Here is a 27,979-nt window from a genome sequence, read left to right on the forward strand (position 1 = left end):
TATTTGAAATAATCTGTGGGGGTAGGTATGCAATTTTATCTGTTTTCCATTGAAGAAACTGAGGCTTGGAGATGTTCATTGTTATACAGGGTCACGTAGCTAGTATATAGAAATGGGGAATTCCCTGGCGGTCCGGTGGTTAGGACTCAGAGCTTTCACTGCCAAGGGCCTGGGTTCAATCCCCGGTTGGGGAACTAAGATCCCACAAGCCGTGGGGGTACTTCCACCCCCCAAAAAGAAAAAGAAATAGTATGCAAACCTAAGCCACCTGAAAATTGATACATTGTTTTACCATACTCCTTCCCTCATTGGAATATGAGACTAGTGCTTTTATTTGTCTAAACATTGGAGAAGAGACTGATGTTTTATTTGTCTAAATATTCTGGTCAGTGAAATTAAAATAACTCAGTTTAACACAATATTCAGAAAGCTATTCTATTATTTTTCACAAATAACTTTAGATTGTTGGGAATTAAGTGAATACGTTAGGAATTCTGTGTTTTGTGAAGTCTTATGAAGTTCTGTTAAGCCTATAAATAAAGCGAGGTAAGTTTATTACGTTATAGACACAGTTAATAGAAGTTATTTATAGTTTAAATATGTAGCCATGATAATTATTCATGACTGTAGTTCAAGACAGTTTATTCAGCAAACATGTATTGAGAGCCTACCATGTACTGCACAATATGTTCTTAAAAGGACTAATTGATGAGCTCAGTCTAGTGGAAGAGATGAATAAACCAGCAATTATAATATAGTTTGATAAATACTAGAATAGAGGTATATACAGGCAAAACCCTATAATAGAGGGAGCACAGTTTGTGGTGTTACCTAACTCAGACTTGAAGTGATTGGAAAAGGCATTTTAAAGATTGTGATGCTTGAGTAGAGTCTTTAAAGAAGATTACTTAGCATAATAAGTGCATTTTAAGCAAAGCAAATAATGGCCTATGCAAACACATGGAGTCATTAGAGAATATGGCACTTTCAAGGAGCTGCAAATAGCTTGACATGCCAAGAGTACATGCTGACTGTTAAGGGGAGTTAACACTGGAGAGATAGACAAAATCAGAATTGTGAAGAGCTTTGTATGATGTGCTAAAAAAGTTATTACTTTTTCCCAAAGGTAATGGGGAATCATTGGTGAATTTTAATAGGGAAAAGCTATCAAGTTATGTTTGCAAAGATTACACAGTAGTCTGAAGGGTGAAATTGAGGAGGAAAATGAGATTGGAAGCAAGAAGACTGGTTAAACCAGTTACTGTGGTAACTAGATCGGAAATGATCCATGTCCAGACTGATATTGACATTAGAGAGGAAGAAATGAAATTTGAGAAATAATTAGAACATGGGATTAATTGCACTTGATGAGAGAGAAGGATGGAGTCTTAAAAAAATGTGGTTTGGACAAATGGGTGGATGGTGGTGCTGGTCACAAAGTCAATACAGGGTTGAAAAAGTTGGTTTCTAGGAGTGTAAGGTATTGATGAGTTCATGAGATATTTTATGTTGAGGTACTTGTGAAGACTAACAAATGTCTGTCAGGTAGTTGAGTAAATGGATCTAAGACTGGGAGACATCTAGGCCGGAGATGCAGAAGTTGGACCATTAGCACGTAGGTGGTCCAGGGACAGCGTTAGAAATGGAAGAGATGAAGCTATGAATGGAATTCTGTGATGCACCCACATGTATGAGGAGCATGGGAAAAGATCAAAAAGAAAGAGAGGTAGAAGGAAGGTTACGGATAAGTTTTCTAGATATTAAGAATGATGGAGGGCTTAAATATCATGTCCGTATTACGGGTCAAGTAAGATAAGGACAGAAAAGTGTTAGGTTGCTTAATTAGGAATTTAATTGGACACATTATCAAGACTGGTGCTTTGCAAACAATGACCATCTAAATACTGTAAGTTACGCTTTTTTTTTTTAGAAGCTCGCTACTTGCTCTATGAATAAATTTGATATCACTAGGGAGCTTACTAGAAATGCAGACTCTCAGACCCCTACCCAGATCTTCTGAATCAGAATCTGCATTTTAACAAGCTCCTCAGGTGATTTATATGCATATTAAGGTTTGAGGAGTACTACTTGAGAACTCACCTGTTCTATCTGGAGGAAGTAAAATGTAAGTTTGTTTTGTGCAAGAAAAATTACAGTTTCTGTTACTTTTATATTTTTAAATTATTGTAGTGACAAAGCTAGGATGCACATAGAGGTGGTTTTTTTTTTTCTTTTACCGTTCTATAAAACTCAGTTGTTTTAACACCAAAAGAGGTAAGTTGATGATAAATAGCAATTGAAGCACCGAGCTGATCCTCAAATTTGATTTCTTCTCTCTCAGCAGTTGATACAGGATAACTTTGTAAAGTTGTTTCCAATCTAAAGGACTACATATGCATTGATACAGTATGGTATTTTTATAATTCTGTAGGATTATTCAGGTGTAATTAAGTTTTAAATAGTCATTGGTTAATAACAATTTTGACCAAAAAGTTTTAAGTGTTTGTGGAATCTTTTGGTCAGTTAATAGAGAAAAATTAGTGTTCACTTAGAAATTTTTTTTTTTTTGCTTAGCTGTTATATCTTGTAATTATTGGCTACTTGAAAACTTTTTTTAATGGTTTTCAACTTTGAAGTGTGATAGTTCTGCAATAAGTATGCAATCCTTAGCTCTCCTTATAAAAATGCTGTGGCAGCTGATAAACGGATTGAAAATTCAGATATTCTTCTGGTGATTTTATGGACTAAAAGGATTTTAGAGCAAGTGGGGGCCATTTCCAAGCCTTTGTTTTATAGATGAGGAAGGTCACATTTTGGTTGACCTTTCCCAAGGTTAAATAGTGGCAGATCTTCAAAGAGGAATTGTTTTTTCCTCTGTCTCTGGATGGTGTTTAATCCTGTAGGTGAGGGTTTAGCAAATTTTAACGTGCCTATAAAATGCACATTTTGATTTTGTAGGTCTGGATTGGGGCTTTAGAGTCTGCATTTCTAACAAGCTCCCGGATGATGTTGCTGGTCCAAGACTCAGCAAGGCTATAAGTGTTAGATTCTATACATGAATTGCAAATAGAAGCAACAAACGACACTAAAATATATGTGAAGTTAAATGGGGAGTTGTTTTAAGTATCACCATCTGAGACTGATTTCACCTTATAGTATCTTAAGTAATTGAAGGTCGTATATGGAGATGAAGGGTATGTGGTAGGGGAGGGAGGGGATTGATTTTACAAATATGTCTAGCATAATAGGATTTTGTTCTCTTTATCTGGCAGATGTGCGTATTTTAAGTTCTGCTTTTTTTAAAAAAAAATTTCTCCATATGTATAATATTGAAGTCTTTTACCGAGGATCATACTCTTAACTTCAGGTGGTAGTTGAAGTTCTTACAACTGTTACTGTTACCGCTATAAAATGGTAATGTCTACTGTTCCAGAGAAAATCAGCAAATGTTATTTCTTCATTGTGTGTTGTGGTAAGGCTTAAAACGGGCTTATTAGGTGTTCCCCATCTTTGAGTATCATAATTAACATGTTATAGTGTACTGCTACTACTAATTAAGAGAGTAGAACTAGTAGATGCTTTGTAGCTTGGTAAATAACTTCGAAACTCTTAAGGAGCTGCACATCAGTGTGTTACATAAAAGGAGAAATAAATATTTTAGGTAGCTGACTTTATAAAGCAGTATAAAAATGGTAGGTTCTGGGTTTTTATTTCTCATTCTAAGTACAGCTTATAATAAACTCATTTTGACTCACACTGCTATATTTTTAAAGTGGGAATGTCTTTCTGTTCACAGGTCACAAGGTTAGGAAGATTGCTGGCTAGCTTTTTCCTTTCTGTTTTTTAAACAATCAGCCCGAAAAGCCTTCTTCCTGAAACATGAGTTCTGCGCAATAATTACTAACCCCCCACCCCCACCCCCGCCACCTGCCACTCGTCCTCCAGGGTTTTTCCGTATTGTGTATTTCTAGCTTGGTGTTCTTCTAAGTTTTTCTTTTTTAAAAAGAAGTTTTGTTTGTTTGTTTTCTAGAGCAGTTTTTGGGTCACTGCAAAATTGAGAGGAAGGTATGGAGATTTCCCATATACTCCCTGCTCCCACATATGCATAGTTCCTCCCACTATCAACATACCCCCCCTGCCAGAGTGGTACATACATTACAATTGCTGAACCTACACCGACACATCGTAATCACCCAAAGGTCATAGTTTACATTACAATTCACTCTTGGTATTGTACAATCTATGGGTCTGGACTAACGTATAGTGATAATGTGTCCATCATTATACTAACATAAAGAGTATTTTTACTGCCCTAAAAATCCTCTGTACTCTGCCTAATTCTTCTCTTTCTCCCCTTCTCCCAACCCTTGGCAACCACCGATGTTTTTAGTGTCTCCATTGTTTCAACTCTAAAAGAATGTCATATGGTTGGAATCATATGATATGTAGCCTTTGCAGATTGGTTTCTTCCACTTAGTAATACACATTTAAGGTTCCTGCATGTGTTTTCATGGCTTGATAGCTCATTTCTTTTTAGGACTGAATAATATCTCATTGTCTGGATGTACCACAGTTTATTTATCCATTCACTTACTAAAGGACATGTTGGTTGATTCCAAGTTTTTTCAATTGTCAGCAGAGTGGCTATCTTAACTGATTTATGGCTATCCTTATTAAAAGGTGTATTATTGGGAGCACAGCTGAGCTTATTTAACACTCAGCAATTGTTACAGGATAACTTTGTAAAGTTGAGTTTCTAATCTAAAGGACTACATATGTATGGACACAGAGCAATATATATATTTAAATTTTAAACTTTTATAGATATTATAAATAAATTTAAAAATTTAACACATGCAAAGCTAATGACTATTTTCTTACAGTCATTATCCCCCTATGTACAAATTGTCCTCCCCTACCCACTGTACCTTTGGATTTTACTCAAGATTGAGTTTTCCCTGTTTGGCATTATGTCTCTTGCTTCCACAGCAGCCTTACTTTTTTTGTTTTTTGGTCTCTACTTACTTCCCTCCAATCCTCATTACACTTCTTCCTCCACTGTGCCCCCAACGCATTCTTTGGGAAGTGGTAGAACTCAATTTGTTCTTTGCTTTCAGTGCCATTTCCAGGCCAGAGTTTCTCAAATATGCCAGATCCTAAGAATAATCTGGGGTTGCTAGTTCCAAACACATATTTAGAATCTCAGGTTCCATTCCTGGAAATTTTGATTCATTAAGTCTGGAGTGACGCCTGAGATAAATACCTCAAGTGATTCAATTCCTATGATCAGGCAAGTTTAAGAAACACTGTTTTAAGCTGTATGCCATCTACCAATACTCACATTCCCTTCATTTGACCAGTAGATACAATCCTCTTAGAATTTCATAGAATCATAAACCAAGGGCTTTTGGAGATAATCTTGTCTAACTTCTACCTAGTGCAAATGTTTTTGAAAATCAGTTTTGGATTGATATTTATTCAGGAGCTTGTCTCTTCATAACGTTTCATAAGGCCTCCAGTGGGCCCTCAACATTGTGTAGGAAACTTCTTTTCTTTGGTCAACTTGCTTGCCTTTTCTTCATGATGATTGTTTAGACTTTTTGTCTGTATACATCTTTTCTGCATTCCCTCCTGTTAACGGTAGAGAAGCTATCTCACCTCCTCCTCAGAAGTTAATCCTTCTGCCTGTGTTCTGGATTCTATCCCTCACCTTGTTTAGGATTTTAAAAAAATTGTCACAAAGCATACATAGCATGAAATTTACTATTTAACTATTTTAAAGTATTCACGGGCATTAAATACTTTTGCAGTGTTGTGCAACCATCATGACTATCCATTTCTAGGACTTTTTCATCATCCCAAACAGAAACTCTATACCCATTTGCTTAGGACCTTAACTCATCCCCATCCCATCTTTACCCCTTCCATTCCCATACAAAGAAAATTGCACATGATTTTAAGTGAATTCCTGCTTTGTATGTTTCCTTTATTTTTATTAAAAGAATGGTTTTTTTCTCCCCAGAAGTCAGTCTTTATTCTGAATATGAGGTTTATCATTTCTATATATCTTCTAATAGTTTGCTATGCATCTATGAATGTATAAACTGTATATAACAATTTTGTGTGATTTAACACTTTATAAATAGTATACTGCATGTATCATTCTACAGATTGCTTTGGTTCAACATTGCTTTTGAGAATTATGTTGATACATGTAATTCTAGTTAGTTCATTCATTTTAACCACTATATTTTTTTTGTTGTTTGACTATATCACTTTATTCTCCTGTATTTGGACATTTAACACGTTTACAGTTTTGTAATATTACTGCGTTGAAGTAAGAATATATCTAGAGGTCTATCCTGAGATGTATTGGTAATATCTTGTATATATCCCACGTATCCTATACATGTATATCCTGGGATTTCTGTTTGCCTTTTTCTCCTCTTCTGGGATTCCATGACTATTCTGTTGCCTCATTTCAGTGACTCAGATGAGACCTCACATGTCTCAAAAGACTTTCTTCTACCATTACATTTGATTGGTCGTTCAGATAGGTGTGGAATTCTAGGTTGGAGGTCATTTTTCTGCAGATAAAAGGTGTTACTCCACTGTCTTTATTTAAGCTTCTAGTGCTGCTACTGAGAAATCCAATGTCAAGTTGTCCTGTTTTTTTCTCTCTGGAAGTTTCAAAATCTCTTTCCTATAAAATTTCAAAACACTGAGAATAATGTGTCTTTAAATGGGTCTTTTTTTTGTTGTTTTTTAATTTATGAAATATTTCAGACATATAAAGAGGGGTAAAGAATAATAACAAAAACCTGTGTTCTTGCCACCTGGCCCAAGGTATAAAGCATCACCAGTGTAGTTGAAAGCAACCTGCAACCTCTGTGATTTTCTCAGATCTCATTGGAATGAGTCTTTTTTTAATTCACTCTGTTGAACGTTTAGGTTTTTTCAACGTGGGAATGCATATCCTTCCATTTGGGTAAATTTTCTATTATTTCTTTGTTAATTTCCTTACCTCAGTTTTCCCGTCTTCTTTTTCTAAAACTTTTGAGTTGGGTGTTAGGCCTCCTGGCTAAACCTTTAATTTTCTTATCGTACCTTTTATTTTTCTTTGTCTTTTTATTCTACTTTCTGGGGAGATTTTACTATCTTCTTTTTCTCCTGTTGATTTATTTCAGCTGTAATACTTTGAATTTAAGAGCTTGTTCTTATTTTTTGTTTTTTCATTAAAAAAAGTAACTTTCCTGTTTTTATTTCATGGATGCAATGTCTTCTTTGATCTCTCTGATGATATTAATTATTCTTGTTTTGAAATTTTCTTTTATGCTCTAAGGTGTCTCCGTTTCATCAAGTTTGTTTTTGCTTGTCTTAATCTTCTGTTTATGTTAGTTATTTTCTTCAAACATCTGGTGATCTGTTTATATTTAGATATGAGTCAGTACAAAACTGATTAGAAACTCTGTAGGACTTACAATAGGACTTATCATTTGATGACTGGGTAGGGAATCTGGCCATATCATTGTAGAAAAGCTCCCAATATCAGCATTTAGAGGTCTTTTCTTTGGGGCTTTTAATTTTTACAGCTGAGAGTCCACCACATTTTTGCCAGAGGAGCAGAGTAGCTTATATCCTTGTCTGCTAGAATTCTTGGAGCTGAACTATGAAAGTAGGTAGGTGATTTCATCGTTAAAATATATGGAATTTTAATTCCCTCTTTTCAGTATACTGGGTCTCTTCCATACTTGTGCCTGGTATTTTTGTTTCTATAGTCTTCTGGTTAACTTTCTCCACAAAATAGGTAGGATAAGAAAGAGTATAGGAGGGGGAGGTGGAAGGTAAGTAAGTGGAGGGGTCTGACTGACTCTTAAACAGATTTCAAACCCATCTCCTTTGTTTTAGTTCTATGCCTGGTTACCCACCTTCTGTGATACTTAGCCTTTCCATGATTTTGCAGCACGAACTTGCTTTTTGGGTATCTTCTATACAGGTACTCAGTGTTCAAAGTTCTCCATCTGCTAATTCCCCTGTACGTTTTTTTAACCTTCAAAAAATGTTTTGATAGCTTGTATCTATCATTTTTGCTTCTGTTCTGTTTGAGCTTCTGGAATTTATAGGCTTTCTATTTTACTCTCACTTGAGTGGGGTTTTGATAAGGAATATAAATAAATCATATGTTCCGTCTGCCTTGTTTAACTAGCAGTCTTCTTCACCTTTACCAAACTCTTTGTGTTAGCATTAAAACATCACACAAGAGAATACATAAATGGAAAGATATAGCACATTCTTGGACTAAGAAGAACCAACATCAAAATGACGATTTCCCCTAAATTATAAATTGAACATAATCCCAATAAAAATACCAGTAGTTGTTTTGTTCTGGGACAGTCACCTGACTTGGAAGTTTGTATGAAAAAATAAACAGACAAGAACAGCCAGGAAAACTTTGAAAAAGAAAAGCAATGATGGAGGAGTGCCCTATCAGATGCCAATACATTCTAAAGATTTAATTATTAAATAAGTGTATACTAATTAATGAACATTGTTCAGTGAAGCAAAAAAGTCCAGAAATAGACCCAAATACATATAGGCATGTGATATATAAAAATGATAGCATCTCAAATCATTGGTGGCAAGAGAAGGTAGTGTTGGGACATCAGGATATCTAGAATTTATCTTAGTATTCATATCACTGTATACCGCAGTAAATTCCAAATGGGATCAAAGATTTAAATGTAGAAAATGGAGACATAAATGTAAGAAAACATGAAGGAATTCTTTTACAACTTTTAAGTGGCAAAGGTCTTTCTAACTATGACCAAAACAAAAACAAAAATCACTGTAAACAAGGTCAAAAGATAAATTCATATCACCTGACAGATAATTAACCTTCCTAAACTGTAAAGAGCTCTAGAAATAGATAAGAGAAATACTAGCAACCCAGTATAAAAATGAGCAAGCATTGTAAATGGACATTTCACAGAAAAAGAAATACAAATGGCCCTTTAATCCTCTTATCTGAAAAGACATACAACTTCATTCCTAAGAAAATGAAATTAAAACTACTAAGATGCCGGTTTTTACTTATTTGTTAAACTCCAAAAATTTTTTAACATCCTGTTAATGGGGTTATGGGGCAATACATACTTTCTTATATTGCTGGTGAAAGCTTATACAACCTATGGAGGGTTGCACAGTCTTTCCATCTTAATTCTCCCTTGATCCTATTTCCCCCTCTAACTACAAACTCTTCTTACTTTCACAGCCAAACTTCTTGAAAGAATTGTCTACACTTGCTGTCTCCATTGCCTCATATCTCCACATCAGTTTGGTTTCTGCCCTCATAATTTATCTGAAACATCTCTTGCTAAGGTCACCAGTGGGGCATTTTATATCTGCATCATAGTAGAAGTCTCAGCAGCATTTTGACCAAATTCCTCCTGAGGTATTTTCTTACTTTGACTTTCATGATACTGCGCTCTCTTGGTTTTCTTCGAACCTCTCTGACCACTTAACAACTCCTTTACATTGTTTTTTGTCAACTTTTCTTTCCCTTTTTTTTTTTTTTAATTTGGAGCTTTCCAAGACCCCTGTTCTTTGGACTCCATATTTTCTCTAGTCAGGTCTCTCTTAAGACTAAAGTTCCGATTACTGACAATGACTAGGATTTGTAACCTCAGTACCCATCTCTTCTGATTTCAGCAAATTACCACAAACATAGTACCTTAAGACAACAAAAATTTAGTCTCTTACAGTTCTGAAGGAGAATCTTTTTGTTTGTTTGTTTGCTTGCTTTTTTGTTTTGGGGGGTTTTTGTTTGTTTGTGCCCCCCCCCCCCCCACTTCTGGTGGCCATCTTTATTTCCTGGCTTGTGTTCCCTTCCTCCATCTTCAAAGTGCATCAATACAGTCTCAGCTTTTATCACCAAGTCACCTTCTCTTTGTGGTGAAATCTCCCTCTGCTTCCTTATGACAACTGTGATTACGTTTGGGCTCACCTGGATAACCCAGGATATCTTGCCATCTTCAAATTCTTAATTTATTCACAGCTGAAAAGTCCTTTTGCTGTATAAGGTAACAGTCACAGGTTCTAGGGATTAAGACCTGGATATCTTTGGGAGCCGTTATTTCGCCTACTACACACTTCAAGCTCATTATGTCCCAAACTGAAGATACCACCTCCCCACCCAAACTTGGTCCTGTCCTCTAGTAGGAAGAGTGCTTTCTCTATGTGGTTGCAAAGGGCAGAACCTGCAAGACATCCTTGACACTCCTTTCTTTTCTCTATCATATCTAACTTTCTCCAAGTCCTTACAATTTTATCTTATAGTTATTTTTCAAATCTTTAAAAAATCAACTCCACCGTTATTAGCTTAGTTGGTTGTTTCCTATTTGGAATATTACAGAAACCTCCTAACTAGTCATTTCTCTTTCAGTGTCCTGTTGAGAAAACAAAAACAACTCCCAAGCCCCCCACCCCCCCTAAAAAAACAAAGGCAAATCTATTAACTTTCCTTTTACTACTTTAGATCCTTCAGTGATTCCCCCAATTCTTAATGTGGTCTTCAAGGCTTTCCATAATCCAGCCACAGCTTGTTTCTCTAGTCTCATCTTCGTTTTTCTCTTTTGTTTTCTGTGTTTAGCATCACTAGCTTTTTTCTAGACCCTGGAAAGGGTGATGCTTAAGGGATTTTATTTCCGTTCAACTTGTTCTACAAATTTTAATTCAGTGTTACTTTGAGGAACAGTTTATCCCCTAGATCAGCATCCCGTGTTCTCTTTTATAGTGTCCTACAAGTGCCTGAAGACTTGTCACAGTTTATAATTATTTGTTTAGTATATGCCTCTCTCTACTAGACTGTAAATTTCCAGGGGCCAAGGATGGGTCTGGTTTGCTGTATCTGTGTTTAGGACAGTGTCTGCATATAATATACAGTAAACTTTTATTAAATGAATGATACTGGCTTTCCTGTAATTCTTGTTCTTTATTTAAGGCTATATAAGTCTACTCTTCTGTGATAAGCTTCCAAGTATTTGAAGATTATTGTGTCCCCACTTTAATCATTTCAAGTCAAATACTTTTGAAATATTTTTAATTTCATCACTCTTCCTCCAATCTGTATGATTTCCAAGTCATTAATCATCTTGATTGTTCTCTTTCGGGTGTGCTCTTGTAATAGACTTTTTTTTTTAGCCCAGAGCAGGAGGTAATGCTCCAGGTGTCATCTGTGCAATATGGAGTATTGCCTCCCTTAGTACAAAGTATACAAGATATAGGCTAAACCACCGTAACAAAGAGATCGCACATACAGTAGCTAGGACAAAATAAGTTTCTTTCTCAAGTAACAAGCCCAGAGGTAAGCAGCTCTGTTCCATGATGTCATCTTGGATTCTCCTTTCCTTCTGTCTTTAAGTTTTGCCATTTCCTTTGGTGTTGTCATGTGCATGGTTGAACTTGGCCCTCAGAAGAGAGAAAGAGGAAATGGAGAGCAAGCCACTTAATTACATATGCTCTAGAAATTGCATATGTGACTTGTGCTAACATCTCATTGGCCAGAACTTAGTCATAGACCACACTTAGTTGCCAAGCAGCTATATGCCCAAGAAGTTCTGTTACTTAAAAAAAAGGGGGGGGGGTAGAATAGATACTGGGGATAGTTAGTAATTTGCTTGTTTGGCATTAGTGTCACACAGTTGGTACATGTTGAATTTCTGGCCATAAATGTTGTCCATCTTCTAACTTGTGCTGTTAGTTTTTTAAATGTATCACAAACATTAACATTTGTTAAATTATTTTATACAAGTGATAGATACTGTTAATCAGCTTTACTACTATTACCTTTTTTTTGGCCACAATTGAATGGCTGATTATTTCTAGACTCAGCAAACATAAATTCAGCAGTTTCTCCTCTTCAGGTTTACTTTCTCTTTCCAAATAGGAAAGGATGCTTTATGTTTATTCATGTCACATATTAATTATCCTAGGTGTTTGCATTTTTACGTTGTCTTCGAGTTCAGTGCTATTGAATTTAGTGGTACTTAAATTAGGTAATCTCAGAGTACTGTATAAAAATGCTTATTCAGTCTCACTTTGTGTGCAGAATTTAAAGTAATGTGAATTCCTTCAAATTAATAATGCATTAAGAGTTGTATAGTCTCAAAGCTAGTAGGCCACATAAGTTGGTGAAAACTACCACATGGCAGTGTACTTCTTAAAGATTGGTCTCTTAAGTTATGTGAGATTTAAATTGTGACACATCTTTAGGACATTTACCACATAGCTTGAAAGCCTTTGTTGGAAGGTATTTCTGATAATTGGGAATAGTTGGGGGGAGGTATTTGGAGGAGAGTGGTATTTCTTTTATTAGCCCTGAAAGCATACTATTCCTAGAACTTGTACTAAAGTTAAATTCTGCTTGTTTTAGGGTGCTTGGCTTAGAAAGGTTACAATAATGCTTACTTAGAAAAGCTTCCTTATCTCTGTATCCCATAATCATCCTCTTTCCCAGACTGCCTCCCCTGGCTTTTAACAGCATGATGATCATACAAACAAATGGAAGGTAATTCATACAAATATATGCAAGGTAATTCTGGCCTGGGCGGTTGCTGTTTAAGGATCACCTAAAGAGATTTTTGGGGAAAAATTTGTAAGGAATTAAGAAATCTCTGCTATTTGATAACAAGATCTCAGACCTCTTTTTGGTGTGAGTGTATGTGTGGGATGACATTAAATTGTCTATGGAAAAAAAAAAAAAACAGTGGGATGATTCTGAAAATGCTGCTAAAAAACTAGCACTAAAGAACTGTGTAAGAAATACTAGACAGTCATTTATGCTTTCTATTGAGGCAAAAGAGGTGATATTTGAAACAATAAGTGATTCTTAAAAAAAATTTTTTTTTGACTCTTCAATAGAAACCCATCATTTAAATGTATAATTGTATGTTAGGCTTTTCAACCTAATCTGCTTCTTACCTGAGGTAGAAAATGCTAGGTTACTGATCCAAGGTGGAAATCCTGGTTAGAATCCAGCATTTTTAGTCTAGTCATCTGTATGCACAGGATCTGTCTCTACATTTGAGAAACATTCATTCCGAATTGGAGGTAGGAATATTAAGAACATACATGAAAATGACTAGAAGAATAATATCAGCTTGTATTGAATCACTTGGTAGATTCTGTTTGAAAGTTAAGATTCCCTGGGCTGCAAACTTGTATAGAACATGCCCTAAGTTTACTAGAGTTGGTACAGAGAAAATGTCTATGCTTGCAGGTAACATTAGATTATCAAGGGAGATCAGGAAGGCTTTCAGAAGAAAAATCTTGAACTCATCTTTGAAAGTTAAGATTTAGGTTGACAGAAAAGAGGACATTCCAAGAAGGGCAGATTCAGGAGAAAAATCACTACAGATAGATACAAGTATGGCATAAGTTGGTTAGAGAAAAATATCAGCCTGCCTAGGGTGGAGGATCTTATATGGAAGTACTGGGAGATTGGATTTAATAACAGTCAACCTGGTATCTGGCCTGATGTGAAGGCTTTCAAGCTAGGGAGTACAAAATGAATATGGAAGATTAATTTGACAATAGTCTATTTTCTTCCCCTGCCCTGTCAGTTTAACTGTTTATTTACTGATTTTTTTTCCTTATAAAGATCACTTGAAAGTGTTTACAAAGTTCAAAAATCATCATTCTCAGAGAAGTTTATCTTAATGTTTTCAGTATTTCCTTGAGACGTTGGACCATGGACTAACTTTCACCTTGAAATTTCTGTTTATGGTTCATATATCAATGTATTTGTCAGTGTGCTAGGGTGCCTTTCTGTAACTATTGACTTTATCCAAGGTACTGACCGTTGAATTCTTAGTATGTAGAAGAAATAGCAACATTGGAAATAATACCCTATCCTGATTCTTATGTTATAGTGTACTTCAGTCCTTTCTCCCCCCTCTTTCATTTTATCTCAGGTCAACAGGACATACTGCTGTGGCACCTACCGAGCAGGTCCTATGCGGCAGATAAGTCTTGTTGGAGCAGTAGATGAAGAAGTTGGTGATTATTTCCCAGAGTTCCTTGATATGTTAGAAGAATCACCATTTCTGAAAGTGAGTGTTTTTCAGGTTATTAAAGTTCTGATCGTTACTTAAATGGACACTTTCCATTAAAAAGTTTTAAGCTAATCTTATCTATTAAAATTTTTTTATCCAATGTTTTGAGTAGAAATGTTTAGAAAATTATTGGTATAAAATACTTAACTTCAATTATTCTTTTTTACATACAAATTACTGTCTAATACATTTTTTTCTTCATACACACACACAAAATAACCTCCTTAGAGCTTTCTTTTGGGTGTGAGGGGTTAACTTGTAAATAGTCTAAAAATTTTTTTTAACGTGACTTATTCTTCTGACTTCCAGATGACTTTGCCCTGGGGTACGCTTTCTAGCCTTCGACTCCAGTGTAGGTCCCAGAGTGATGATGGGCCTATCATGTGGGTAAGGCCAGGAGAGCAGATGATCCCTACAGCAGATATGCCAAAGTCACCCTTCAAAAGACGACGGTAAACATTTATTTTTCTCAAATAAACAGAAGCACTTTTTTTTAGTTGGTTGCTTATAGAGATGATTGAGACTTGAGCACAGTTTCAAAACCATTTTCCTAAATTATTTGAAGAGCTATCTTAAGTAAATCTTCCAGCCGTCAGTTCCTTAGTCCAGTGAACTCATTACACAGTTACCAGAGTGAGGCAACTTTCCAAAAAAACAAATTTAATTTTCACTTCTTTTCTTAAAACCTGGGTCCTAACTGCCTGTAAGATAAAGGTCTAAACTCCTTTGTGTGGATTACAAGGATCTTTTCTAATCTGGCCCTGACAGTATCTCTTCTAGGTGTATCTGCTTTTAGTCTGCTCCAGTCATGCTGAACTCAGTTTCCAAACCATGGTCTTTCACAACTCTGTGCTTTTGCACTGCTCTTTTTGCTTGGAATGGCATCCCCTCCTCCATCTTCCTCTCTACCTGGCAAACTCTTAACGAATTTTCAGAACTTATCTTGGATGTCACTTCCTTTGTGAAGCTTTTCTTTGTTCCCTTAGACTTAGTCATTCTCTTCTCTGTGCTCACACATCATTCTGTTCATTAATGATCTGTTTACATGTTTTTGGTTTTTACTATAAATTTTAACCTTTTTGAGGACAGTCTAATTCTTCTCTGTCTTCATTAACATAGCAAGTGATCAGTATTTACTGAATGAAACCAATGATGTATTCTCCTACAGCAATTCATATTGGCCTAACATTGTTTCAGACAAATTTATTTTGTTTAAACAAATGTAGATTAACTTATTCTAGGACTATGAAAAAAATCTCAATTTAATGGGACTGAAAATTAGCAACTCAAAAAATAGCAACTCACAATAAGTACCCAAAAGTGAGTTTTAATGGACTAGGCTAGACCTTACCTTAAAGCTCATAGGAGAATAAATACTAGAGCTAAGTATGGAATAACCTTAGGTACTTGAGATAGTCATGAAAATACTTTGTAAAAGCTATTTATGAATGCAAGGTGGTGGCATGGTAGAACATGGCAGTAAACCGAAACTTCTGTGCATTGCTAGACCATAGCAGTTTTTGTACATCATGATGATGAATGTTGATATTCTAAATTCTTAAGTATTGCATACATTTTTTATTCTATAATCCTTCCCAAAAGGAAATGACCATTGTTTGTTTCCTGATTATTATAAACTTAAAAAAAAGATAATAGAAAAAAGTAAAAAGGCAAAAAATATCTATAATCCCACCCATTTAGGCACATTAACCTTTCCAATTTTGGTCCATATATACTCATAAATTTCTTTTTACACAGATTAACTCATTCTTTATGTGATGTTTACTTTAAAACTTGTTTTTTTTCCCCCCTTAGGTTTACATGTTATATTAAGATGCAGCCATATCATCATTTCTAAATGACTATGTAGTTTTGACTGTATGGTTGTATCAAGATTTATTTAACCAATTCTTTATTTTTTTTAAATAAATTTATTTATTTTTGGCTGTTTGGGGTCTTCATTGCTGCATGTGGGCTTCCTCTAGTTGCAGCGAGCGGGGGCTCCTCTTCTTTGCGGTGCATGGGCTTCTCATTGTGGTGGCTCCTCGTTGCAGAGCATGGGCTCTAGGCATGCAGGCTTCAGTAGTTGTGGTGCGTGGGCTCTAGAGCGCGGGCTCAGTAGTTGTGGCGCAGGGCTTAGTTGCTCTGTGACATGTGGGATCTTCCTGGACCAGGGCTCAAACCTGTGTCCCCTGCGTTGGCAGGCGGATTCTTAACCACTGTGCCACCAGGGAAGCCCTAACCAATTCTTTATTAGTGTAAATTGTTTGCATTTTTTTCAATATAAATGGTGTTTTGACAGACACGACAGTGGTATGCTGGAGCCAGTTTGTACCAGCTTACAGGGCATTATTAGCCTCGCAATTCCACATTGAGTGAGGTCACATTAGTAACTTGAAATTGGCCATGTTGTGAGTATTTATACCACACAAATCAGCATATCAGCTACAAATGAGCCATCTCCTCTGCTAAAGCCAATTGTTAAACATGTATGGCACATCATTGATTGTGGCCAGCTGGGTGGTTGGTTGATAGGTAGGTAGGTAGATAATATCTTTGTGCCATGTGCATGTTTATTTCTTAGTGGAAATTACTAAAGGCTCAAAGTATATATACATTTCTAATTGACTTCCAGAAATGTACCAATTTATATTCCCACCCATATAGTAAAATAGTACCCTTTCCCCCATACTCTCCACTAACATTCTCTTTAACTTTGTTGATCTGATTGGACAAAAATGTGTTATTCCAATTTGTTTTTCTTTGAGGTGTTTGTATTTCTTCTTTTGTGATTCCCTCTTAATTTTCTTTACTCATATTTCTGTTGGGATATTTTTCGTTTGTAAAAATCCCTATGTATTGTAACTATTAACTATTTTTTTCTTACGTTATAGGTTTTTCTCATTTTTTTCTTTTAGCTTATGTTTTTTCTTTACTCATAATTTTTTTCAGTTTCTTTCTTCTTTACTCACAGAGTTTTATTTATGTGTTGTCAGATCTGTCTTTTCCTCTGAGGTTTCTTTTTTAGTGGCAAACTTAGAAGAGCCTTCTCTCATTTAGTGTTATAAAATACCTACATTTTCTCCTAGTACATCTGTGATTTCAGTATTTACATATTTTATCTACCTGGTATTGATTTCAGTATAGAGGGAGAAATTTAGTTTAACATTCTTTCCAAGTAATTAGGCGGTTGTAGCAACATCGTTTGTTTAATAATTTATTATTTCTCAACTAATCTGAGGTGCTATCAAATTTTATTTCTGTTGGGATTAAATGTTCTTAAGAGGGGCATTCAAAAGCACTTTGAATTAGAGTGAATACATCAAAACTTAAAAAGTAATGTCATCTTTTTGCATTAATGAGAATGCCCTGTTGCTGAAAATGATGGAATTAATGTGAGAAGCTGTCTATTTATCCAGGGCACTGCTAATGAAGATGATCTTTAAATTTATGAACTCTAGAGTTAAAGAAATACATGCACAGGGTTTTAAAACATCAAACAGTATAGTAGGGTTTATAATGAAAAATCCTGGCCACCTTTCTCTCCAGAAGCAAACACCTTTTTACCAGAGGCAAAAACAATTTCTGTTTTTAATGCCTTTTTTTGTTTTGTTTTAAGGGTTTGACAGGAAATTTGTCAGTTTCTTGGTATAATAGATAGGGATTTATTCCCTTTATGGGTTCTCCAAATAGTTAAATGAGCCTTACTTTATCCTCTTCCTCTCCCTTCTACTTTTTGTCAGCTGTGCTTATACATTGTTGAGGCTAATTCATATTCTGCTTTAAAACCATAATTAGGCTTTATATGCTTTGTCAATAGATGTATTCTAATATTTGAAAGCCAACAGATGGCATTTAAAATATTATGGGTAGGTAAGTTTATTGCAGATCCATCTAGTAGGCTAATATTCATATTCTAAGGTTCCAGTGGTTTGTTATCACTCAAAGGAATAATATACAAAAGGATATTTCTTTTCTGTATTTCACCTAGATACTGAAAATCATGCCACTTTTTAGCTTCGTTCATATTTGGATCATGCTGATTTTTTTTTTTAATTCTGTTTTTCCTGTAGTTTCCTTTGTTTTTTTCAATATAAATTTATTTATTTATTTTTGGCTACATTGGGTCTTCGTTGCTGCGCGCGGGCTTTCTCTAGTTTGCGGCAAGCGGGGGCTACTTTTCGTTGCAGTGCGCGGGCTTCTCATTGCAGTGGCTTCTCTTGTTGCAGAGCATGGGCTCAAGGGACGCGGGCTTCAGTGGCTGTGGCATGTGGGCTCAGTAGTTGTGGCTCGCGGGCTCTAGAGTGCAGGCTCAGTAGTTGTGGCGCACAGGCTTAGTTGCTCTGCGGCATGTGGGTTCTTCCCAGACCAGGGCTCAAACCCATGTTCCTTGCATTGGCAGGCGGATTCTTAACCACTGTGACCAGGGAAGTCCTTCCTGTAGTTTCTGATTGCCTTTTTTTGAGGTGATACCATACACTTCTCTTGACCATATCCCTAATTATCTTCTATTCTGTTTATTGCTTAAGATACATTACTTTTTTCTAGAATCACACTGACCTTCTCCTCTATGACTTTGGCGATTGCTTTTTTTTTTTTGGCTGTTGCTTTTTTATATAGCCTCTTTTTGGGGAGAATGTTGGTAGTTACATTGCATTCTTTGCTTTTATCATACCCTCAAGAATGCAGAATTTCAATCATACTGTCTGCTCTAACTCATCACTTTTTACCTGGAAATCTTTTGGAGCTCTGTGTTTTCTTACTTCAGTGTGAAAAGCTTATTTCACAGTTATCTACCATTTGATGTTTTTTCTGCCTTAACCTGTGGTTGTCTTCTTTCTGGGTTTATTTCTTTTCCTTGCTTGACCACATACTCAAGTTATATTCTACGAAAAGGAAGGTATTGAGTCATCATATGTCTGAAAATATCTTTTTCTGTCATTAAATATGATTGATAGTTTAGCTGTAGTCCAGAGGATGTATTTTCTCTTAGGATTTTTTTTAGCATTGCCCTAGTGTCTTCTGGTATCTAATATTGTTTATGAGAAGTCTTAATGCCAGTGTAATTATTCTTCTTTTGTAAGTAACCTATTTTCTTTTCCTCTCTGGAAGCTTAATTTCATAATGATACGTCTTTGGGCCTTTAATTCTTATTTTTTAATCCTTTTTGTTGTTTGGTGGGTACCTTAAACTGAAAGATTCACATCTCCTTTCATTTCTGGGAATTTTTCTTGCTTAGTTGCTTCAGTAATCTCTTCATTTTCACTATTATTTCTTTATGAAACTACTGTTGGCTGAATAATAGATCCCTCAGTTTGATTATCCTCGTATTTCTTATTATCTTTTTGCTTTCAGTTTCGGGACATTTACTTGACTTTTGTCTTCTGACAAAATCCTTACATTTCAGCATTGCATTTTTTGGTCTTTGTCAGGCTGCTGTAGGCTGTTTTCACATATCTGGTGATTCTTGGTTGACCCGTTCGAATTTAGGAACACAGCATTGGGCTTACTGGGCATTCTATTTATATTTCAGTGAGGCTTGTCAATAGATAGGTTTCACTTCAGAGTTAACAGGCATAGAAGTGGGCATTAAAGGATATGTCCAAATACCAGAGGATTACGTTAGTACTATTCATATGGTAAGTTCAGTGTGTTTAGAGAAGAACATGCAGGATTTTTTTGGCTGAAAGTTTATCAGGATGCTTTTGGTTACAGGCAACAAAATTGATTCAGACTGGTTCATAAAATAAAATGTTATCCTGTATTTCAAGAAGTTCAGAGGGGTTGACTCTAGGCACCATATAGTCAAATGGTTGAGTGCTGTCATCAAGGAAACATCTTTTCCTTTTCTCTCCTCTGTCATTCTCTTTCCTAGGCTTTGTATTTACAGTGGCTTTCATTATGGTTGCTGGATGGCTATAGCAGTTCTAGGTATCACATCTGGATCTGGTTATATCTAAAAGAAGAAGAGATTGTCCTTTACTTCTTTTTTAGGAGCCAGGAAGCTTTGCAGAATTCTTAGCAGATTTCCTCTCATATTGCTAGCCAGAATCGATCAGTTCATGCTCATTCCTAAATCATTCACTGGCAAGGGGAATGAGCTTAGTGTAGTTTGCCAGAACTCATCAGGATCTACCTCTGGAGCTTGTGAATGAGGTTCCATATAGGGTAGGAGCAGATACCTAATAAAAATCAGAGTTCTTTCAGAGAAATTAAGATGAGAGATGGATGCTGGTGGGTCACCCACAGTCTTCTGCATGAGGGTAAATGCCTGACTGTCCAAATTTCTACCACTAGGGTGGCACGTGACAGGTTTATGTGCAGATTTCACTTTATTTGCTCCCTTCTCAACCTTACTTCCTTTCTGTCCATTATCATCATACTAGCCTCTTTAGCTGCCATTCCCTTCTTGTATAGTCTAGGCCTGTGGCTTTCTCTGCTCAGTTTCATTAGTCCAAGACACTTTTAATCATTTTTCACCTTCCAGAAATGTGTTGCTCTTGTTCATTCACTAATGCCTTTCATTTGTTGCTTCATATTCATATTATATTTGAGCACATAAAAAAGCAGAAGATAATATAATAAACTCCCATGTATTCAGTATCAACAGTTATCAATTCATAGCCAGTTCTGTTTCACCTATACTCCCATCCATTCTCCTACTGTTCTCCCCCACCCCTACCACATTAGTTTGAAGCCTTTTACTTCTCTTTTAACGTGAAAGGAGATCATGTAGATGCTCAGGTTGCCATCTTGAATTAAGTCTAGTAGAATGTTTTGAGACTTAAAAATGACTCAGGGTAAAGAGACATACAGCCTTGAACTCTGAGTTGTATTTTCTGTTGCTAGACAACTAAATTTTATATATTCAAACACTACAATTGTGCCAAATCAAAGATACAGCTTCTATATTATTGTGACATACTGAGAGAAGAAGGTAATCACATTCAGCATTACACTGTAGCGTGTTAAATGCTGATGATCGAAATCATTGAACCCTTTTCAGCCCTCATCTTATTTAAAATTTGGCATTTTAGTAGACTTCTTGCCTTACTGCTGTTAATACTTCTTTTCCCCTCTTTGCTTCAAAACCAAATCAACTACAGATCAATGAATGAAATTAAAAATCTCCAGTACCTACCTCGGACCAGTGAACCCCGTGAAGTCCTCTTTGAAGATAGGACAAGAGCTCATGCTGATCATGTAGGTCAGGGGTTTGACTGGCAGAGTACGGCTGCTGTTGGGGTTTTGAAAGCTGTACAGTTTGGTGAATGGTAAGTTAATGGAACTCAGCTGCAAGATTCGTTAATGTCTTAAGAAAACGTGGACTCAATTTGAAAGGTTGGGGACAGTTTTTAAAAAATTACGGTAAAATGCACATAAAATAAAATTAAAATCTTAACCATTTTTAAATGTACAGTTCAGTAATGTTAAGTATATTCATGTTGTTGTGAAACAGATCTCTAGAACTTTCTCATCTTGCAAAACTGTAACTCTGTACCCATTAATCAATAACTCCCTTTCTCCTCTCCCCCAGTTCCTGGTAAACATCATTCTACTTTCTGTTTCTATGAATTTGACTACTTTAAATACCTCATATAAGTGGAATCAAACAGTTGTTGTCTTTTTGTGATTGACTTATTTCAGTTAGCATGATATCCTCAAGGTTCATCCATATTGTACCATGTACACATGTACCATGTGTCATAATTTCCTTTTTAAGGCTGAATAGTATTCCATTATATGTATATGCCACATTTTGTTTGTCCGTTTATCTGTCAGTGGACACTTGGGTTGCTTCCACCTTTTGGCTGCTATGAACAAATATCTCTTCACGTCCATGCTTTCATTCTTTTGGATATATACCCAGAAGTGGAATTGCTAGATCATATGGTAATTTGTTTTTTAATTTGGGGAGGAACTGCTATACTGTTTTTCATAGAGGTTGCACTCTTTTACACTCAGTTGGGGCCCGGTTTAAACAAGTCTCAGAACATATTTAAAAACTGTATTTTACTTTGTTTTTATGCCTTCAGGGCCTTCAATATTACTGTAGAGTTTGATCTGACGTTAGAGTTTGATTGAATTATAGTTCAATCACAGGTTAAGTATTTCAAGTTAAAGATCATTTAGCTTTTTTCCCCTCTCTACTTTGAAAGCTGGAAGGTGTGACAGTTGTGTGGCTGAGATGTATTCTGTCCATTTCTTTCCGTCCTGATAATGACATTATAGGGTGGCATGGAGATGGTGGGGCAAAGTGGTTAGAGGATTCAAATGCATCTAGTTTAGAATAAAACTGTTTTTAGTCATCGATGTTTTAGTTTTATAACAACTAATTTTAATTTTGGAAAAAAATGCTTTATTGGTGTTTTATTTTTTTTTAAATTGACTAAAGAAACAAATGTATACTTTGTCCTTAGGAGTTATGCATCTATTTCTTTGCTAGTATAGCAGTTCCAGGAACGGGAAGATTGAAATTTGTCACCTTTTTCCATTAGGAGATGCTTGTTTCTAAAGCTTAATTTTGTTAATCTTAGGAGTGACCAACCTCGCATAACCAAAGATGTGATTTGTTTTCATGCTGAGGATTTTACTGATGTTGTACAGAGACTTCAGTTGGACCTTCATGAACCTCCAGTTTCCCAGGTAATAACGTTTGCTTTTTTATTTCTCTTTGAGTGAGATTTTGGAAATAAGTATCCGTATCTATTTAATTTTGCATTTTATCTTACAGTTGGATACATGGGATAGTGAATTTAATTTTATTACTATTAAAGGCTGTTTGTGGAGGGTGTTGAAAATCATTGAAACGGAGCTTCCCAAGCAGAATGCTTAAGATCCTTCAGTCTTTGGGATGCCAGGTGGGCCTGGGATGGTCAGAGGGCCCAGGATAACTCAGTTCTGGCCATGAGCAGTCTCAGCTGTTAATCCCATTGCCCTGCGTGTCCTCACCTGCAAAAGGTTGAAAGACACTGAAGGAGCAGACAAATGTTGCCCTTATGTGGGTCAAAGAATATTGATATTTAGTTGCATTTTGAAATACTTACTTAAATGATTCCCTAGGCCATCCTAATTTTAACCTGTACTTTTTTACTAGAAATGTAGTAAAATATGAGGAAAAATGTGTCTCAAGAATTGTAGGAAATTTTAGAAAGTTGTATATCATACAGTGTTGTTTAGCTTTAATTTGATCCTACTGTTCTCCTGTGCTAATTATAATGTTTTATTTGACTGCATCTTTACATATTTTACTTTAAAATCTCATGCAACTTTTTTCCTCTCTTCAGTGTGTGCAGTGGGTGGATGAAGCGAAACTAAACCAAATGAGGCGGGAAGGCATTCGTTATGCTAGAATTCAGCTGTGCGACAATGATATCTACTTCATCCCTAGAAATGTCATTCATCAGTTCAAAACAGTGTCAGCAGTGTGCAGCTTAGCCTGGCATATAAGGCTTAAACAGTACCACCCTGTTGTGGAAGCCTCTCAAAACACAGAAAGCAGCTCTAACGTGGACTATGATTTAACTGGAAAGAGAGAATTAGAAGTTGACTCCCAGTGTGTGAGAATAAAAACTGAATCTGAGGAAACATGCACAGAGATGCAACTTTTGACAACTGCTTCATCGTCCTTCCCACCTTCATCTGAACTTAATCTACAGCAAGATCAGATGACTCAGCCTATTCCAGTTTTAAAGGTGGAAAGTAGACTGGACTCTGACCAGCAACACAATCTACAGGAACATTCAAGCACTCCTGTGTGATATGTACATATTCAAACACATTTTTTAACTTTTTTAAATTTTGATGTGAAGTTATAGTTTTATAACTGGCTTAAGTTAAGTTTTATTGGAGAAATCTTGCCTATAATTCTATAAAGAGAAATGACATTCCACAAATGTCAAGCATATCTTTTTTACACAGATTATGCAAAGTTAAGAGTTGTATCTTATCCCGTTAGTACAGTATGTAATAGTGGGTCTGCTGCTACTTTCTGTTTTAAGGTGTGAGGTAACAATTCAATCTCTTCTTCAAATCAAAATGAGAATTCTCTGGAATAACAGATTCTTATTTGGTAAATAATTCACTTCCTTTCATTTTATCTTGCCTTGTCTCTTGCCATATTTGCTGTTTTTATGATAGAAGATCAGATTTATGGTTTAGTACTTGTGCTTTTATGGCACAGATTCAGTTTCTACAGTAAAAAATGGCATAGGTCGCAGGAAACAATTCCTGCATCTTGTACGTGGGCAAGTCAGTTATTTAGTTCCAACCATAAAGAACAGATAGTTTCTAAGGAATTCAGTGGCTCTCTGATTTCTTAACAAAAGAGAAAGCACAGCACTTTCTGATCCAAACTGTCTTTTTTTGTATCTGTTATTTAAAGCCCAGTGGATATTTCAATTAAAAATATCTAAAGATGAATAGTCCTTGGTCATTCATTCTCCATGGTTCATTAATCTCTTCTAGAATACATGGTAACTGTGGAAGATATTTTGGGTAAAATAGATAATGTTGACATGATACTCTATTGTTCTGCTTCCTAGCATCCTCACATTCTGTGTGGATACTTTTGCTTCCTAAACTGATCACGAGTATCAAACTTAGAGAATGATACCTATCTTTCAGATGAGGCTGCCATATTTTGTGCATGAAACTTAGGAAAAACTATTTTTGTCACTTGGCATCAACCTCTTCATCATAAAGATCTGTTGAGATACTTCAGTTCAGAGTTTCAACTGGTGAATACCTGGGTTTATTTATTATTACTCTGTGTTGCTACTGTCTAATAAAGAATATGGCACTAGACTTCATCCTAGAGTTTCAGGTAGCCTAATCCTTATTAGTGCCTGAGTATTTAACCATTTTTTTTCGAACAGGCACAGTTCATATAGCTAGTGTAGTCTTAACTTTCTATTATTTTAGAATGTTAATGGGATACACATTTCACTTTCTCTTAGTTAATAATACAATAGGCCTTTTGTTTATTAAAGGAAGAGTACTCCCCACACCTAAGACCAGATTCTTGTATCTACCTGGTTATAGTGCAATTTGGAGATTTTTTTTTCTGGAGGTTGAGATTTGGAATATTTACATTAACATAGGCAAAAAAAGATGCTGCTTTATTATGTCTGTCACCATGAAAACTTAGCTGCATCTTTTGAAATATCAAATATGAATTTTCTCTAAAATATTCTGAAATAGGTTAAATCTTATATAAATATTACTTTGTGCAATATTGTTGTGTAGTTAAATGCATATTAGCAAAGTATAGAGGTCACTGTGTAAACCGATAGAAAAGTAACCATCAGCAAATACTGCAGTGATTAGTTAGAATCTGTATTATTCCTTATATATATGTATATGTATGTATTCTCTGTTAAAAAGGATGAAGACAAATAGAGAAACATTTCAATGTAAACCATTTATGAATTGGAAATGATGTTGGTTTTAGTTATCTTTGTAAATAAGGTAATTAGAATGGTATGAACAGTAATGTGATTATTGCAGGGGTGTTTTAAAATCTTGGGTATAAATTTTAGGGTAAATTCTGGTTTATCAAGGCTAATTTTTAAGGGACCTGCCTTTGAGGGTGTTTTTTGTTATTTTGTTATTTTAGGGGGAAGGGGTTAATTACAAAGTATGTGGGTTTGGGTTATTTCTTATTTTTGTTTTTCTGTCCAGAAGAATTTCATAGAGCTTTACCAGGCTGTGCAAAGTAAAATTCTTCTCAGGCAACATTTGCTTTTTAAAATAATCATGAAGAACAAGGTTGTTAAAGCAAAAACTTTTAATTTTTTTTCTTGTCTTCCAAGATCCGATTTCCCCATCTCCCACTTGCCATCCAGCAGATGCCACCTGTCATCTAAGCTGGTCATTGCTAATAAACAAGGAGACTGTCTCCTGACAGCCATCACTGTGTATAATCACTCAGGAACCAGCGGATCTGCAAAGACCTACAATCAAAAGCAAATCCCCATTTTCTTTTTATAAAACATTCTACCCTCAACTCCAATATAACATATATTAAAAGAGTATAAAAATGTTTAAAATCATGTACTAATAAATTCATTGTATGTTAGAATTGCAATAGAACTGAGAGAAACATTTAGCTAGTAATGTATCTGGAAACTGAATGTCTTATGTGAGTATTAGATTTTAATAGCATGCTTTAAAGACTGATGAATATAAAAGCGCAAGTTTTGAGTTTCTTACTTCTTTAAAGCTGTATCCTAGTTTAGTGATACAAATGATAGCAACTTTTCTAAAATCATTAAATTATTTGGTTTGGTGGAGTGAGGCATGGAACAATCTGGCGTCTTCTGACTTGTAAAGTAGTGATGGCAGTGAAGTTGTAACTGAAATGTAAGCTGATCTTCCTTTTTTGGTATGTTACCTGTTGTGCCAGCTCTTTGAGATTACTTGCAGAATGTGGCTATAAGTTTTAGTATTTTGTGGAGCAGAGGGATATTTTTTAAATGTGCTTATGGAAAGGACCCAGTAAATGAGTAAACTTAGTAACTAGAACGATTTTATGGTATTCACTAATCAGGAGAAAAGTCTTCCCCCTGCCCCAGAAGTCATTCTATAATTACCAAGATACACTAGGAGTAGGATTATGAAGTATCCCAAATTCATAAAGCAATAATAATAAAAACTACATATTTCTTTCCCCTCCAAAGTTTTTAACTCTTTAAAAATGAATTCCTAGGCTTAATTGTACTTTTAATTTGCTAATTTAGTACTTAGAATTTGTTTCACTGGTACTTTATTATTTTGAATTTAAAGACTTTTGAAAGGTACCCTTTCCCCTTAGAGATAGTTGGAATTACAGTAGACTAATATTAAAAGCTCTTGTAGGGGGGAAACGGGGCTTATCATATAAAATTATTTACTAAACCTTAGGAAAAGGTGTCTTGCATCAGTCTTAATAGGCATAAAGTTCATGCTTAATGACTGGAGAAACTTTTGCTTATTGCCTTTCCCTCTATAATTATTGTCTAGAATGAAAGCTAATTTAGGAACAAGATACCAAAATTCAAAAAACCCCTTAGTGCATGTATTCTTTATTATTATTAGTTCATTATTAGATCATTTATTTTCATCTATATTTGCCATTAAAAATTTATTTGCATTTATATCTTTAGAATAATTGAGTTTGTGTCTGTAAATCTGTTTTATCATTGCTACAAGTTTTTTAAAAAAAACTTTCACTAGTACATGCCAGAGGTTCATATTTCTGCTAAGTATTATTTTTTAAAAAACAGGTTGTAGCTGTATTTATTGGTCATGCAGTAAGTAGAGGAAATGTACAAGACAGATGTTTTTCTTTAGCACATAAGGGACCTATCCTCATCCTGAAAGTTTGTTGCTTTAAAAGCAAGTATCTCTCCATAAATATTATGGCCTTCCATTTTCTTCATACATCTTTTAGGATTCACTTGTGCATGTAGTTGAGACCACTGTCTCTTAATATAGCACTTTTCAATTCTCTCTAAAGAAATACTTAATGTACTACTTCTATCACATGTTGTAAATTTTCATGTAATAGTGTTTTCTGTGACTAAACTCCATTTTGATTGGCAGCTAAGACTTTTTTTCCTGTGGCTTTAATTTATCTAAGAGGTCTTTGCATATAGATGAAATGTATAATTTGCCTGGCGGACTATTTGCGTTTTGTGGCCTTAGTTTGTTTATTGACATTAATGAGTGTTTTAAAAAGGTTTTTAATGAATAGTCTTAAATCTAAATTTGTGTGAATAATAATCCTTTTAACACAGTGCTTTTTTGTAGCTGTCTAAGTGTGTTAAATTGTTAAGCTATTTCTTTGTAAAATAGGACAATGGAATGCATAGAGTTTTTTTTTTCCT

General features: G+C 35.4%; 1 protein-coding gene across 2 annotated transcripts in view; it reads left to right on the forward strand.

Moving 5' to 3' along the window:
• The window catches only part of RSBN1 (round spermatid basic protein 1), a gene marked incomplete at its 5' end in the record, with an annotated part of 42,532 nt that extends 14,556 nt beyond the window's left edge, over positions 1 to 27,976 (forward strand). Inside the window, 6 exons of one of the 2 annotated variants that reach the window (XM_082651239.1) lie at positions 13,971 to 14,108; positions 14,421 to 14,563; positions 21,218 to 21,385; positions 22,649 to 22,757; positions 23,399 to 23,875; positions 25,925 to 27,976. In XM_082651239.1, the coding sequence (XP_082507365.1) occupies positions 13,971 to 14,108; positions 14,421 to 14,563; positions 21,218 to 21,385; positions 22,649 to 22,757; positions 23,399 to 23,872 (1,032 nt within the window). In that variant the 3' untranslated portion in view covers positions 23,873 to 23,875; positions 25,925 to 27,976. Of the gene's footprint in view, positions 1 to 13,970; positions 14,109 to 14,420; positions 14,564 to 21,217; positions 21,386 to 22,648; positions 22,758 to 23,398 lie in introns of both variants that reach the window. The other variant, XM_082651240.1, reaches the window with a different exon arrangement.
• Positions 27,977 to 27,979: the final 3 nt, after the last annotated feature.

The sequence above is a fragment of the Grampus griseus genome (genome assembly GCF_964374135.1).
Source record: "Grampus griseus genome assembly, chromosome: 1".
Taxonomy (NCBI): domain Eukaryota; kingdom Metazoa; phylum Chordata; class Mammalia; order Artiodactyla; family Delphinidae; genus Grampus; species Grampus griseus.